Genomic DNA, 12936 nt, shown 5'->3' on the forward strand with positions numbered 1-12936 from the left:
TTCTTTTTATGTAAACTACTGTAAATTATGACTCTACACACGTTGCTAATGATTGCATAGAGACTCTGCAGACACATACAAGACTGCAGTAACTACATGTTTGTCACACATTTGACAGAAAAAAATAATCCAATTGATTTTAGTGAAGTTTACTGGGATATATTCGATTGTTGAAACTTGGGCCGAGAAATGTTGTTTTTCAGTTCTCTATCTTTGTGTGTGTTCCCCTGTTACTTTGGAAAAGGCCGGCAGTTCCCTGTAGCATGTTCACCTGAATGTGAAGTCGTTGTTCTCCGATCAAAGCCCCAATCAAAAATGGAGTTTACCGCAGTGAAAGGGGTAACCGACAAAGGCTTAGCTGGCTGTTTCTTTTCAAGCATCTCTCGATATGATGCATTGGCTCTCAAAGCGTACCTGACTGAATGTCAAAGGGAAACCATGCTTGGCTGAACGAATCCTGAGGTTTCATGTGTTGAGAGACAGCCACTTAAAAAACCAAACGGCGAGAGATGAAGATGCTCCTTTTTTAATTCCCCGCCCGTCATTTTCGTGTTGTCAAGCTGCCAACGTAAAGACCAAAGACAGGAAACATCAGAATTATGGTAGCATGACCAGAGACAGCAGCTTAATGGCACTGGGTTCAAATCCAGTGTTATACAGATGTAGACACTGACATGTTTAGGCCTAAGTGCCATGGTTGCCACTTAGGGTAGAAAAGCTTAGGACAGAAAATGCTGCCCAAACATGCATATAAACCCACATACTGTCCCAACCTTCCCGTCATAACTCTCAACAACCATGATGCCTTTTTATAGGCCTAAACGCCACTCTAATCTCTAATCTCCGAAGACAATAAAAATGTAATGAAAAAAGAATCAACCTTTTGTAAATGTCAGCACGGCAGCCTATTGGAAAACAAGAGCAGGCCTATATTTCAAAGTGCCTTATCTGTCTCCCCCCAAAAAATACCTTTCCACGGGAACCGTTTACCGCTGCGCATTGAGTACAGTCGGTGTCAGTGGGCAACTATCTCAGGGGGCTTCGTAAACATTTTGCGATAAGGGGAAAACAGACGGTACATCGCGCCCACTATCATCAGAGGAGCAGGGCATGGCACCGCAGGGCCGGGAGGGAACAGGGCTTAAATTATAACGTGATATTAAACCAGGTGGCGCTTCTCACAGGCCCGCTCCGAGGCCTTTTGAAATAATACTGCGCTCTGTGACAATGGTAGCTGCCTGGGCATGTCCCCAATAGGCTTCCTCAACTGGAATTAATGGGCTAAATTCTGCCAGAGAAATCCCATCAGGCATGTTTTCATTGCATCATTTGCCTTTCGTTCATTAAAGACTCTCGCTTTCACTCTGTATCTCGCTGCGTTCTCCCCCTCACTCCAGATGAATGCAGCCATTTAAAAAAAAGTTTTTCCTTGGGCCAGAGAATCTAGAATAGGATTCTTATTTTATTACACAGTGTCATCAAGCTATAGTTTTGAATATCTATGCCGCTTTAAAACGTTAATGCCCCCCTGGTCTGTTGATGCAGTTTTAATAAAGGGCAGTTGTTTAGTGCTTTTAGTTAGATCCCTCCCCTTTTAAGACCATATGATTATGTCGAGTGAAGCACACTGCTCCACATTGTTAAGCTGGCTGAAATGATTCAGTTTGTCTAAAGTGTTGGGGTACTAAGTAGTTGAGTTAATTGAGGTAATAGGTACATGTAGTTAGGGTTAAAATTGACCAGGCAATCAGGTTTGATAATAAACAGAGTAGCAGCAGTGCGTGTGAAAGTGTGTCTGTGTTGGTGTATGCGTGTAGTGTCAATATGCAGATGTGCTGCGTTTGTAAGCGCGTGTGTGTGCGCGTGTGCACATCGGTGTAGTATGTGTGAGTCCAGTGAGTGTGCATAGAGTCAGTGCAAAAAAATAAAAAATAAATTGGTGGGTGCAAGTAGTCCGGGTAGCCATTTGATGAACTATTCATCAGTCTTATGGCTTGGGGGTAGAAGCTGTTCAGGAGCTTTTTGGTCCCAGACTTGGTGCTCCTGCACAGCACGGCAAGCGGAGAGAAATGCGCTTTTGTTTTGAGAGACTCTGTGTGAACTCATCATGCAGCTGTCTTGATGACTGTTTTCCCAGATCTACACTAATGTACTGAATACCCGCTGAATGCTGGTCACTCTTCAAAGCGCCACCATATTTCGTCAATGACCCCGATACGGTCTTTGACACTTCAATAGCCTGCCAAGTCCTATTTTGCATGGTGATTCTAAGCCTTTGGCCGATGCATTACCGTGTGTAACTCAAGCTGTCTGTATTATTCAGAAATATCCATAACTCTATAAAGTAATAAAGTCGTTGAGTGTGAAAGCGAGACCTGTAGGCTTTGTGGGTATCCCACGGGTTGGAGTTTTTCTGCTTTGGCTGCACTTCATAGCCTTGTGAATTTTTCAAACGTTTTGGGCATTAACACTTACAGTATGGACCGAAAAACGTTAGAAGTGCAGGGCTAGGCTAGGTCTTAGCTTCTGAGAACTCTGGGATCCAAAGAGATGATTTGATTTTGCGCTGGGGGCATGGGAAGCTTAGCTCAGGACTCTTTTTCTAATACACCCAGGGCTCTACGTGCTGGAGGAATTTGAAGCATTCCACCAGAGCCGTTGGAAAGAGAAGAGGGTGGGGGGCACTGAGTTTTTATGTAAGCATGTGAGGCAGGAGTCCTAAGAAGGCTGAGGAATGCGAGGGGAAAGGAGAGCGGAATTACAGAGAGGTAGTTCAAAGCAAACGTTCTGACTTTTTCAAGTGCAGAGCAAGGGAGTGCTGGCGTAAGACCGAGAGATCAGCTCTTTCGGCTTGAGAAGACACGTTTTTGTTCTCTCGTGGTCTCCGAAGCACGTACATTATTCCTGCACGGTCTCTTGGTGTGAAGGTCATCGGGAGATCATCTCGACTTCTGTAGATCTCTTTGTCGACAATAGAAAGAAAAACTGAAAATATTTTTTCTCTGGGCCGTGGTAAAGTTGACTGCAGCCTAATTCCTCATTACACGTTTTCAATGCCAGAAAAATATGATATTGACTCAGTTTCTGAAGTAGACATGGTGCGTCCATATGAAAATAAGCACTGGGGATAAACAGGATTTTGCAAATCCTAATCCTCTTTTGACAACCGGTAATCTTTTTGGCTCTCTAATTTGTTTCAATTGCCAGCTTTTGATATCCATGGCATGTGCAATCCTCTCCATTTGTGGCGACACCATTGTAGCTACAAGGCCTTCTGGGGATAAGAGTGTCTCTCCCCAATTTAGCCCCCCCCGCCCACTATGTACACCCTTTCATGACAGGGACCGTGGTCCTATTCATGCTACAAATACTGAGTACACCTCATCCTTTGAACTAAATAGGAAACATCATAGTGTAGTTCCGCAGGTACTACTCCCACCGTGTGTTACTTTTTTGTTTTGGCCTGGATCCGCTGGATTTATACAATCCACTTAAATGTCTTCTGTCCTCAGACCTCCTCTGCCATTTTCCTCTGCGCCTCGAAGCACAACCATGTTATCTCGCCATTTTGTCAAAAACAACACTCAGCGGCTGTGTGTTGTGCAGCGGACTTCATCCAGCCTCCCCGCTGTAACTAGCTATTGAGTAAATGTCACAGTGGACCTGTTTCCGGAGACTGATTGAGGTGGCAGGTAGCCTAGTGGTTACTTTGGGCCAGCAAAAGGTTGCTAGATCGAATCCCTGAGTTGACAAGGTAAAAAAATCTGTCGTTCTGCCCCCGAACAAGGCAGTTAACCCACTGTTCCAAGGCAGACATTGTAAATAAGAATTTGTTCTTAACTGACTTGCCTAGTAAAATAAAGGTTAAATAAAGATAAAATGAATACAAATTGAAGCAAACACACTTTGTAATTCACACGCCTACATGAGATGGCAGAATTGTAGGGACAGCGTCAGCCCGTTAGCTCTTTTTATTGTGTAGCCTAGCTGCTGTGCTAGGTGGCTGTCGAAGGTGTAGCTGTAGGGTATGCAAGGAAGAGGGAAAGAAAGGAGAGAGAGAGCAAACCTGTCTGGGTAGGTTGCCTAGGCTTTGTCAACTGTTTTTATTGCCCCAAGGGCACATTTTGTAACTTCCTCATTGACTAGCCTAGAAATATAGGTGTGGTGGCTAAATACCTCAGATTTACCTCGATATATGCTTGTCTTCTATTAGGTTTATTTAAAGCCAGTCACGCATTCATGTTTGAATAAAAAGTAGATGTCAACTGAAATTGTCCTTGTGTTCAGAAAGAGCTGAATTGAAATGGTTCTCTTTTTGAATTGAACTATTCTAGGCGTCAGAGCCTCAAACTATAAAAGAAGATACAAGATTTGGACTTTCTTACTTCCGCCAGTCAACCATTACAATGCTATCGTACCAGTTGGCCTTTACTTACCACAGTTTAAGTTTCCTGTGAGGGGTGAGTTTGGGTCAAGGTTCTCTATGACTATGCAGCATTGTTGTTAGTCACCACTGGAATGAATGAATGAATTACATTTTCATTTCATGTCAAATTGTTATATTGGCAACCCTTCCTATCCGGGATTAATTGAAACATACACAAACATTGCAATAATTCACTGTGATAATTGCTCTAGCGGTGCAGAACAGTCATATAAAGCCATCTTCTCTATGCTGAGTGGAATGAAATGGTATAGGGGCGGTGGCTAAATGATTCATCATTTACACCCTCTGTCAGTAATTATCAAACCAGCTATTGATTTGATATGTTGTGATAGATGCTTTGTCTTCTGGTATGTTTATTTAAAGCCAGTCTCCCATTCATGTTTGGGAAAAAAAGTAGATGTCAACTGAAATTGGCATTTTATGTTCAGTCGGAGCTTCATCTAAATGGTTTTCTCTTTTGAATTGAACTATTCTAGGCGTCAGAGCCTCATCAAAACTATTTAAAAAAAGATACGAGATTTGGACTTCCTTCCTTCCGCCGGTTCGACCATTACAATGCTATCGTACCAATTACGGCCTTATCTACCACGGTTTGTTTAAGTTTCCTGTGAGGGGTGAGTTTGGGTCAAGGTCCTCTATGACTGCAGTCTTGTTAGTCACCTGTAGCAGTGCAGAACTGCACCAATATAAAGTCATCTTCTCCATGCCGATAGCTTTAGGGTTGGCAGCGGGCACTCTGACAGCCTGACACTCCTGAGCGAGTGGAATGCTTCTGCTATGCCAGTGTCTCCCAGTCAAACGGATGAGCACTCGAGCATGGGCGTTGCGTTGGCACAGGCACAATAAATGTCTCATCCCTCTCGTTCTAGCTGTCTCTCTTTTACCTTGTCTCTCACACACACACAATTAGTCTGAATAGCACACATTCTCACCCTTACACACAGACACAAAAATGTACAACACACACGCACACACACGCACTCTCCCTCTTAGTTTCTCGCTCCATTTTCTTTCACCCACTCAACTGCTCTCTCCATCTCATCCTCACTCCTTCTTTTCCCAATCTCCACCCTCTCTCTCTCTCTGCCTCTCACTCATACTCTTTCCCCATGCTCTCGCAGGACGCTAGCAGTCAGATTAGCGCTCACATTTCTTATTCATGCCTCACATTTGCAAATCTGTTCCTCCCAGAAGCTATCTCAGTGAGTGCAGTGAGTAGTCGGCAGTGCTTCCGTGAGGAAAAACTCACACTTGCACATTTTGACTGCCTTTTTTTTGCGGCAATATATATGTTTTTGTTATCTGTTTACTTCATTATATAATCACTATTTAATTTTTTTATTTCCGCCTCACGATGGCCCTTTGGGTGCATTTCACATTCGGCGCCAGCCAGCAAGCCTTGACAAGCCTGTATACCCATATGACATCGACCATATTACACCGTGCATGCCTTCAGAAAGTATTCATACCCCGTAACGTAATCCACATTTTGTTGTTGTTACAGCCTGAATTCAAAATGGATTAAATATATATTTTTTCTCACCCATCTACACACAATACCCCATAATGACAAATTGAAAACATGTTTTTAGAAATGTTTGCAAATGTAGTAAAATAAAGAACAGATAGCTTTAGGGTTGATGCATTTGAGTCATCTGAGTCAATCATTTATAGAAGCTCCTTTGGCAGCGATTTACAGCCGTCTTTCTGGGTAAGTCTCTTAAAACTTGTTAGGGCCGTGGTTCCGAGGTGGGAACATCAATCAGCGGAAATTTCAAGTGCGCCACGTATAGTTTTTGATAAAACTCAAACTTTCATTAAAATGCACATACAATGTACTGAATTAAAGCTACACTCGTTGTGAATCTAGCTACCGAGTCAGATTTGTAAAATGCTTTTCAGCGAAAGCATGAGAAGCTATTATCTGACCGCATACACCCCCAAAGTACTGCAACGCTACTTAAAACGACAGATTTTGCGATAGCCGGGGGCTACTCAAAACGCAGAAATAAAATATAAAACATTCATTACCTTTGACGAGCTTCTTTCTTGGCACTCCTAGATGTCCCATAAACATCATTTGGGTCTTTTTTCGATTAAATCGGTCCATATATAGCCTAGATATCGATCTATGAAGACTGTGTGAACAACAGAAAACGCTATTTTTTTCCAACGTAACGTCATTTTTTTAAATTAAAAAAGTTGACGATAAACTTTCACAAAACACTTCGAAATACTTTTGTAATGCAACTTTAGGTATTAGTACACGTTAATAAGCGATAAAATTGGTCACGAGGCGATGTCAATTCTATAGGTGTCTGTCTGGAAATAATGTCTGGATAAATCTCAACCAAAATATCCGGTCGGATACCTGAAGAAATGGCTTGTCTCTTCTTCGTTTGACCAAGAAACAAATAGTAGGCAAATAACAAGACTGTTGACATCGTGTGGAAGCTGTAGGTATTGCAACCTCGACCTCATTTAATCTGGTTCACGTTTAACAATTCTTGGAAGTGGCGCATGGATATTTTTTTCCATTTTCAGTGATCAGATTTTTCTGCACTTTTCGATGAAACGCACGTTCTGTTATAGTCACAGCCGTGATTTAACCAGTTTTAGAAACATCTGAGTGTTTTCTATCCACACATACTAATCATATGCATATACTATATTCCTGGCATGAATAGCAGGGCGCTGAAATGTTGCGCGATTTTTAACAAAAAGCTGCGAAAATTTGCAGCCTCCCTAAGAGGTTTTAAGAGCTTTTGACACCTGGATTGTGCAACATTTGCCCATTTATTCTTTAAACAATTCTTCAAGCTCTGTCAAATTGGTTGTTGACCATTGCTAGACAACCATTTTAAAGGTCTTGCCATAAACGTTCAAGTAGATTCAAGTAAAAGCTGTAACTCTGACACGCACTGGATTCTTGGTAAGCAATTTTTAGGGCTTTCCTCTGACACCGCCTGGCATAGAGGTCCTGGATGGCAGGAAGCTTGGCCCCAGTGATGTACTGGGCCGTACGCACTACCCTCTGTAGTGCCTTGTGGTCGGAGGCCGAGCAGTGATGCAACCCGTCAGGATGCTCTAGATGGTGCAGCTGTAGAACCTTTTGGGGATCTGAGGTCTCCAGATTTGAATATCCATATATATTACTGGCTTAGTACACAAGGGGGCACCAAAACACACGAAAAAGCCCATTAGGCATCCTTTACTAGAATGCTAATAAAGTTAGCACAAGTTATCCAGCTAATAAAGTTATACATATGTAGGTAAATGACCGAATGTCATTTTTGTTGAGTTTGGACATTACAAGCGAATGTGAACGAGAGCTATTATGCAAATGAACAAAGTTTTGACGCATGCTTGTCAAGCATGTGTACCCGCTGTGTCTGTGTGGAGTCTGGGAGTCGCTAGGGCAACGGGCTTTCCTGCTCAGCTTAGAAGATAGGGGAGGAGCAGATGGGCATAGAACGGAGCGGAGAGAGAAAACGGAAGTATATTAAGACGCGGTGGTAGTTGTACAGAAAACTCATCCAAAGGGCTTTGACTTCTCAAACACGGCAGAAAGCTAAAACAATAGGAAGCCGCGTGACCTTATTCATTCAGCCACTTACTTAGATAACTAGCAAGTTAAACTTAGGGGTCGCCCTATCAGAATTATTTGTTTTTTCGTGGCCCAAAAATGTAAATAAACGTATAAGAAATATCTCGCTACGTTTTTGTAAATGCGATCTACATTGCTACTTATTGTAATTTTTGCTCAGCATCAAACAAATGTGTTGCTTCAGTTGCACGTGTCCACTCGGATGAGAATTCACTAATGGGTATTCTATCAAACGACAGCGCCCTGACTGATGTGGAACTACTTTTCTCTGAGACTTTTCTCGGTGTAGCCAGCTTACTTTTCTCTGGTAAAATGCAGTATTAACTTTAAGCAAAACATTAGGAAATGTAGCTGGTTACATTTATTCTATGATAAACGTTAGAAATATGATGGCCATGCATCTTTTTTTTTGCTTTATCATTGTAAGCTCATTTACTTGTCTGGCTGCCAGCCAAATAGTGAAAAATAACTAATGTTCTAGGGAACTAATGAAAATAAGGTGACAGGTGAAATGAAGAACGCAATCTGCTTTATCTCCTAACGTATTGCACAAGTTGACTGCATCTATTTACTTAAAAAGTAGCTACAAATATTAAAATGTACGGTATACTGTCCAAGCCTAATACCCATAACATGAAGCTTGAAAAGATGGAGAGTACAGTATTTTTGCAGTATTACTTTAGTGCCTTCTTGCAAACAGGATGCATGTTTTGGAATAGTTGTATTCTGTACAGGCTTCCTGCTTATCACCTAGACAATTCAGTTAGTATATTGGAGTAACTACATTTTAGCATTTTGGTCATATAGCAGATGCTCTTATCCAAAATGACTTATTGATTCCATAAAATGTTTCTACAACAATGTTGTAACTACAATGTTGTAACTACACTCATTCAACTCGGTAACAGTGTTAAGTCACCATTGGCCTCATGGTGAAATCCTTGAGCGGTTTCCTTCCTCTCTGGCAACTGAGTTAGGAAGGACTGCTGTATATTTGTAGTGACTTGGTGTTTTGATACACCATCCAAAGTGTAATTAATAACTTCACAATGCTGAAAGGGATATTCAGCATCTGCATTTATTTAACCGATCTACCAATAGGTGCCTTTCTTTTCGAAGAATTGGACAATTTATTACCTCACAACATTTCAGAATATTGTCTGAAGGCAGGTTATACCCTCACATGGCTGTAGGAAGTGTTATGGAGTGTTACAGTGCTATCCATTTCCACCTTTGCCACCCTGCCTCCCGGGCCTTATTACACACCTCAAGCTAATCGCTAACCCTGGCTAGCAGTAATGATGAGTAATGACAAAAAAAGCACCTCAGACTCAGACATAAGATACAGTTACTCTGAGGTGAATAAAAACTCTGAAATCCCTGAAAAGTGAAATGTTAGTGACAGGTGTTGGAGATTTCTTTTTTTTCTTCTCTCTTTGTTCAGAATATTTTTTTATTCCCCCCTGAGGTGAAAGGTAGGCCTGTCTCTCGGTTTACAGACCTGCAGTGCAACTCATTGAGTTGAGAGGGTTTTGAGAGGGTTTTGAAAGGCAGGCAGTAGGAAATGTAGGATTGGTGCCATGGAACATTGTGTTATCGTTCTTCGCTCTATGGCAGACTAGGACAGTATGCGATTACCGCTTGCCTATACGTGGGCAAACAGGCCCACGCCCTGGCTTTATTAGAATTTATTACTGTCGGAGGTGTGCCGGGCCAATGAGCTCACTTTTATTGCTTTCGATAACAGGTCATTGGGACAATTTTTTTTAAATGTTAATGTTCACTTAAATAGCATGGAAAGAGATTTTCTAGAGATTGTCTTCTTAACAACTGAGTAATTTCCTATCGCTCTACCCCTGACATGCCATAACCCAAGTCTGCCTAATGATCAGATATATTTTTAAAGCCCCAAATAAAATGTGCATGAGGAACCACATCATAAATGTTGGGTAATCCTCAAGGGAAACAACTGTGCACCCATCCAGAGAAGGATGGCTGACTAGCCTACTTTCTAGTTTGCTGTTTTGATGGTTCCACCACTGATCTCCGTTCAGTCATCGGGGGTATTGTTGTGAAATGTTAGTCCTAACAGGTCTTTGAAAGCTCCTCTGTTTGCTCAGCTGAAAGCTATAGGCATATGGCCTGCTGTAAAAATCCAGGCCTGTCATGTAGAAACAGACAGCAGGGTCTGATGTTAATAGCAACCTTCTACCCTACCATATTCCCCCTACTGCTGTGCATCTACACCTACCCATGATTACGGAATGAGTTTCTCTCTCTCTCTCTCTCTCCATATCTTTCCTTTCTCTTTCAAGTGGTATCTATATACGGTGATTTTTTTGTTTGCCTAAGTGTTTTGTGTGTGATCCCCATACAGAATGCTAAATGCTCTTTGAACTACTTTATGTTTTTATATGTATGGACTAAGACAATTTCCATCTAAAAGCTGGGAGTGAAATGGTTTTCCATTAAAAAGAAAATGGATGTTTCTCTTTCATAATACAAGAACCCACATAACTAATTATTCTCTCTTTCTTGCTCCCAGGGGTCATCAGAACCCAGGAACTCCTGGACCATGAGACCACCCCGCACTACTGGCTGACTGTGTACGGCACGGATAGTGGCGTGGTGCCCCTCTCGGCCTTCGTGGAGGTCTACGTGGAGGTCCAGGACGTCAACGACAACGCGCCGCAGACCACAGAGCCCGTCTACTACCCGTCGGTGACGGAAAACTCGCCCAAAGACGTGTCCATCATCCAGATCGAGGCGGTGGACCCGGACGCCCGGGCCAGCGACAAGCTCTCCTACAAGATCACCAGTGGCAACCCCCAGGGATTTTTCGCCATCAACTCCAAGATGGGTAAGACACTTTTCTGAATTGAACTCTATTGATTCCCAAGGTGGAATTGATTTCTCGCAGGCAAACGTGTGTAGTGCTGCTATGCTTTAAATGAAGAGCATACACCGAATAGTAAAGGTCGACAGAAAACACAACAGGTAAGGTCACGCGGTGTCATTGGTGTTATCCATTTGTGGTACATTGAAATGTATTGGAAATGGCCTTGTCTTTTGCTTCCCATTGACTTTGTGTATTCCAATGGATGTGTTCTCTAATGTGAAAACACAAAGTATGTACAGAGCCTTGGATTTATCTTCCCACGTATGTGTGGCCAGCAATCAATTAACCATCGCCTAACAGATTGTAGTCAATAGGCTACACACCGACCGAGAGATGAGTGTATGTAACGCCATGTCCAATTTCATCACTTGAAAGAATTACAACTCCTCTCACAAGGTTGGGAATAGCGCTTCCTACATAAAAAAAGGGTAAAGAATATATGTAGAAAGAATAGACGTTCAATCGCCCTTTGAGGGGACACGGGGGCAGTTGTAGGGTATCTAGGTTATATCAATCTTTTTGTTCTTGTTCTATAACAAGCCTTTGATATCTCCAGTATGGCCACGTGATTTTAGCATGGTCGATAGGAGAGATGTCTACAGGGGCTTTTCCCACTACCCACAGAGCACAGTGTGTTCACATATGGTGTTCTGAAAATGGATGAACGTTGAATATTTCATTTTTCAGTTTTTTTGTTGTGAAGCCCACTGGAGCAGATGGTGATTTTACTCCAGCACGAGCCGGAAATGGTTGTACAAGGACTAAAAGGTGCAAACTTGGAAGCCAACATTTTTTGAACGTGGTTGTTTCGTTCAGTGGACTGCGTGTTATTTGTGGTGGGGTTTTGAGGAATTGTTCACACTTTATATTCAGTTGGACAGATACAATGTCGTTACGCACGCCTGCGATTTATTTGTATAATACCATAGATCTGGACTTTGTTCAGTTTGCTTTCATTACAATTCAGTCTGGACTTCCAATGCCTTGTGTACAGTCCCCCTGCCCAGCTGTGTAATTACAGTTGGTTTACCAAAGCAGTTGGACGACTACAAGGCATAACAGCGGCTCAATATGAAACGTGTGCTGGCCTGAGTCAAGTCAATCAGCAAAACAATACTTGTACGTCCCCTTTTTTAATAATTAACACAGGCTGCTCATTACAAACAAGCCTGTTTACTTTGATTGCATTGTGCAACCTTGTATGTCTTTCAGTAACGGCTAATTAACAAACTCATTTCAAACCTACCTCCCGAGTTTTGTATACCAGTCTCTTGTTGGGAGTAGTCATTTAAACCGACATGAGGAATGGGCTGTAGAGCTATCGGCTCTCCAATTCTCCCCCCATTGACTTGTGTGGTCCCATATTCCAAGGCGGTCCTCCCATCAACAAACTGTGGTTATTTTTTGTTATAGCAGGGGCCAATGTGAGTGTTCTTGACCAAATAAGGGTTCGTCATGTAGCATGCTCTCTCTAGCTTTCCTAATGATGGCAACTCTCCAATGAGAGATGGAAAAGAAAGGGAAGGGGGGGGGATAACTAAGGCACATTTAGCTGCATTTCGGCCTTAATTCAACGGGGCAATGGACGATAGGTTTGATAATGAAGGTGTGAGTTGTGTGGGAGGTGGAAGGTTTGTGTGAGTGTGTGTGTGTGTGTTTGTTTGTGTGTGGGTTGACTAAGATTCCACTTAGACAGATAAGCCATCCTGAACACAGTGGGTATAGTGTATTTCTCTTGCAATGGAGAAGGCATTCTTGAAGGGATTTACAGTACAGACGACTAGAGATGAGTTTGCCAGACTCATGCTGTTTAGATAATAGCCGTTGTTGGATTTTAGGAGTTGGCCTAGATTCAAGTTTCTCTCTACCTATCTGTAGTTAGTACCTGTTGAAGAAAGTATATAGGACAAACCAGCCTAGACACGAATGCACACCGGTGATTAATCACATAGGATCTGATCAGCCGAAGAGGTTTAATTTCAC

The 12936-nt window shown here is 42.3% G+C and overlaps 1 protein-coding gene across 9 annotated transcripts in view; it reads left to right on the forward strand.

Annotated features, from left to right (window-relative positions):
• The window catches only part of LOC118395529 (protocadherin Fat 1-like), a 94614-nt gene that overhangs the window by 11861 nt on the left and 69817 nt on the right, over positions 1-12936 (forward strand). For all 9 annotated transcript variants that reach the window (XR_008065569.1, XR_008065568.1, XM_052464583.1 and 6 more), the window contains exon 3: positions 10600-10914. Coding sequence is in view for 7 of the 9 variants with exons in the window: in XM_052464583.1 (XP_052320543.1) it covers positions 10600-10914 (315 nt within the window). In the remaining 2 variants the exon portion in view is untranslated. The remainder of the gene's footprint in view (positions 1-10599; positions 10915-12936) is intronic.

This window comes from Oncorhynchus keta, chromosome 16, assembly GCF_023373465.1.
Source record: "Oncorhynchus keta strain PuntledgeMale-10-30-2019 chromosome 16, Oket_V2, whole genome shotgun sequence".
NCBI lineage: Eukaryota > Metazoa > Chordata > Actinopteri > Salmoniformes > Salmonidae > Oncorhynchus > Oncorhynchus keta.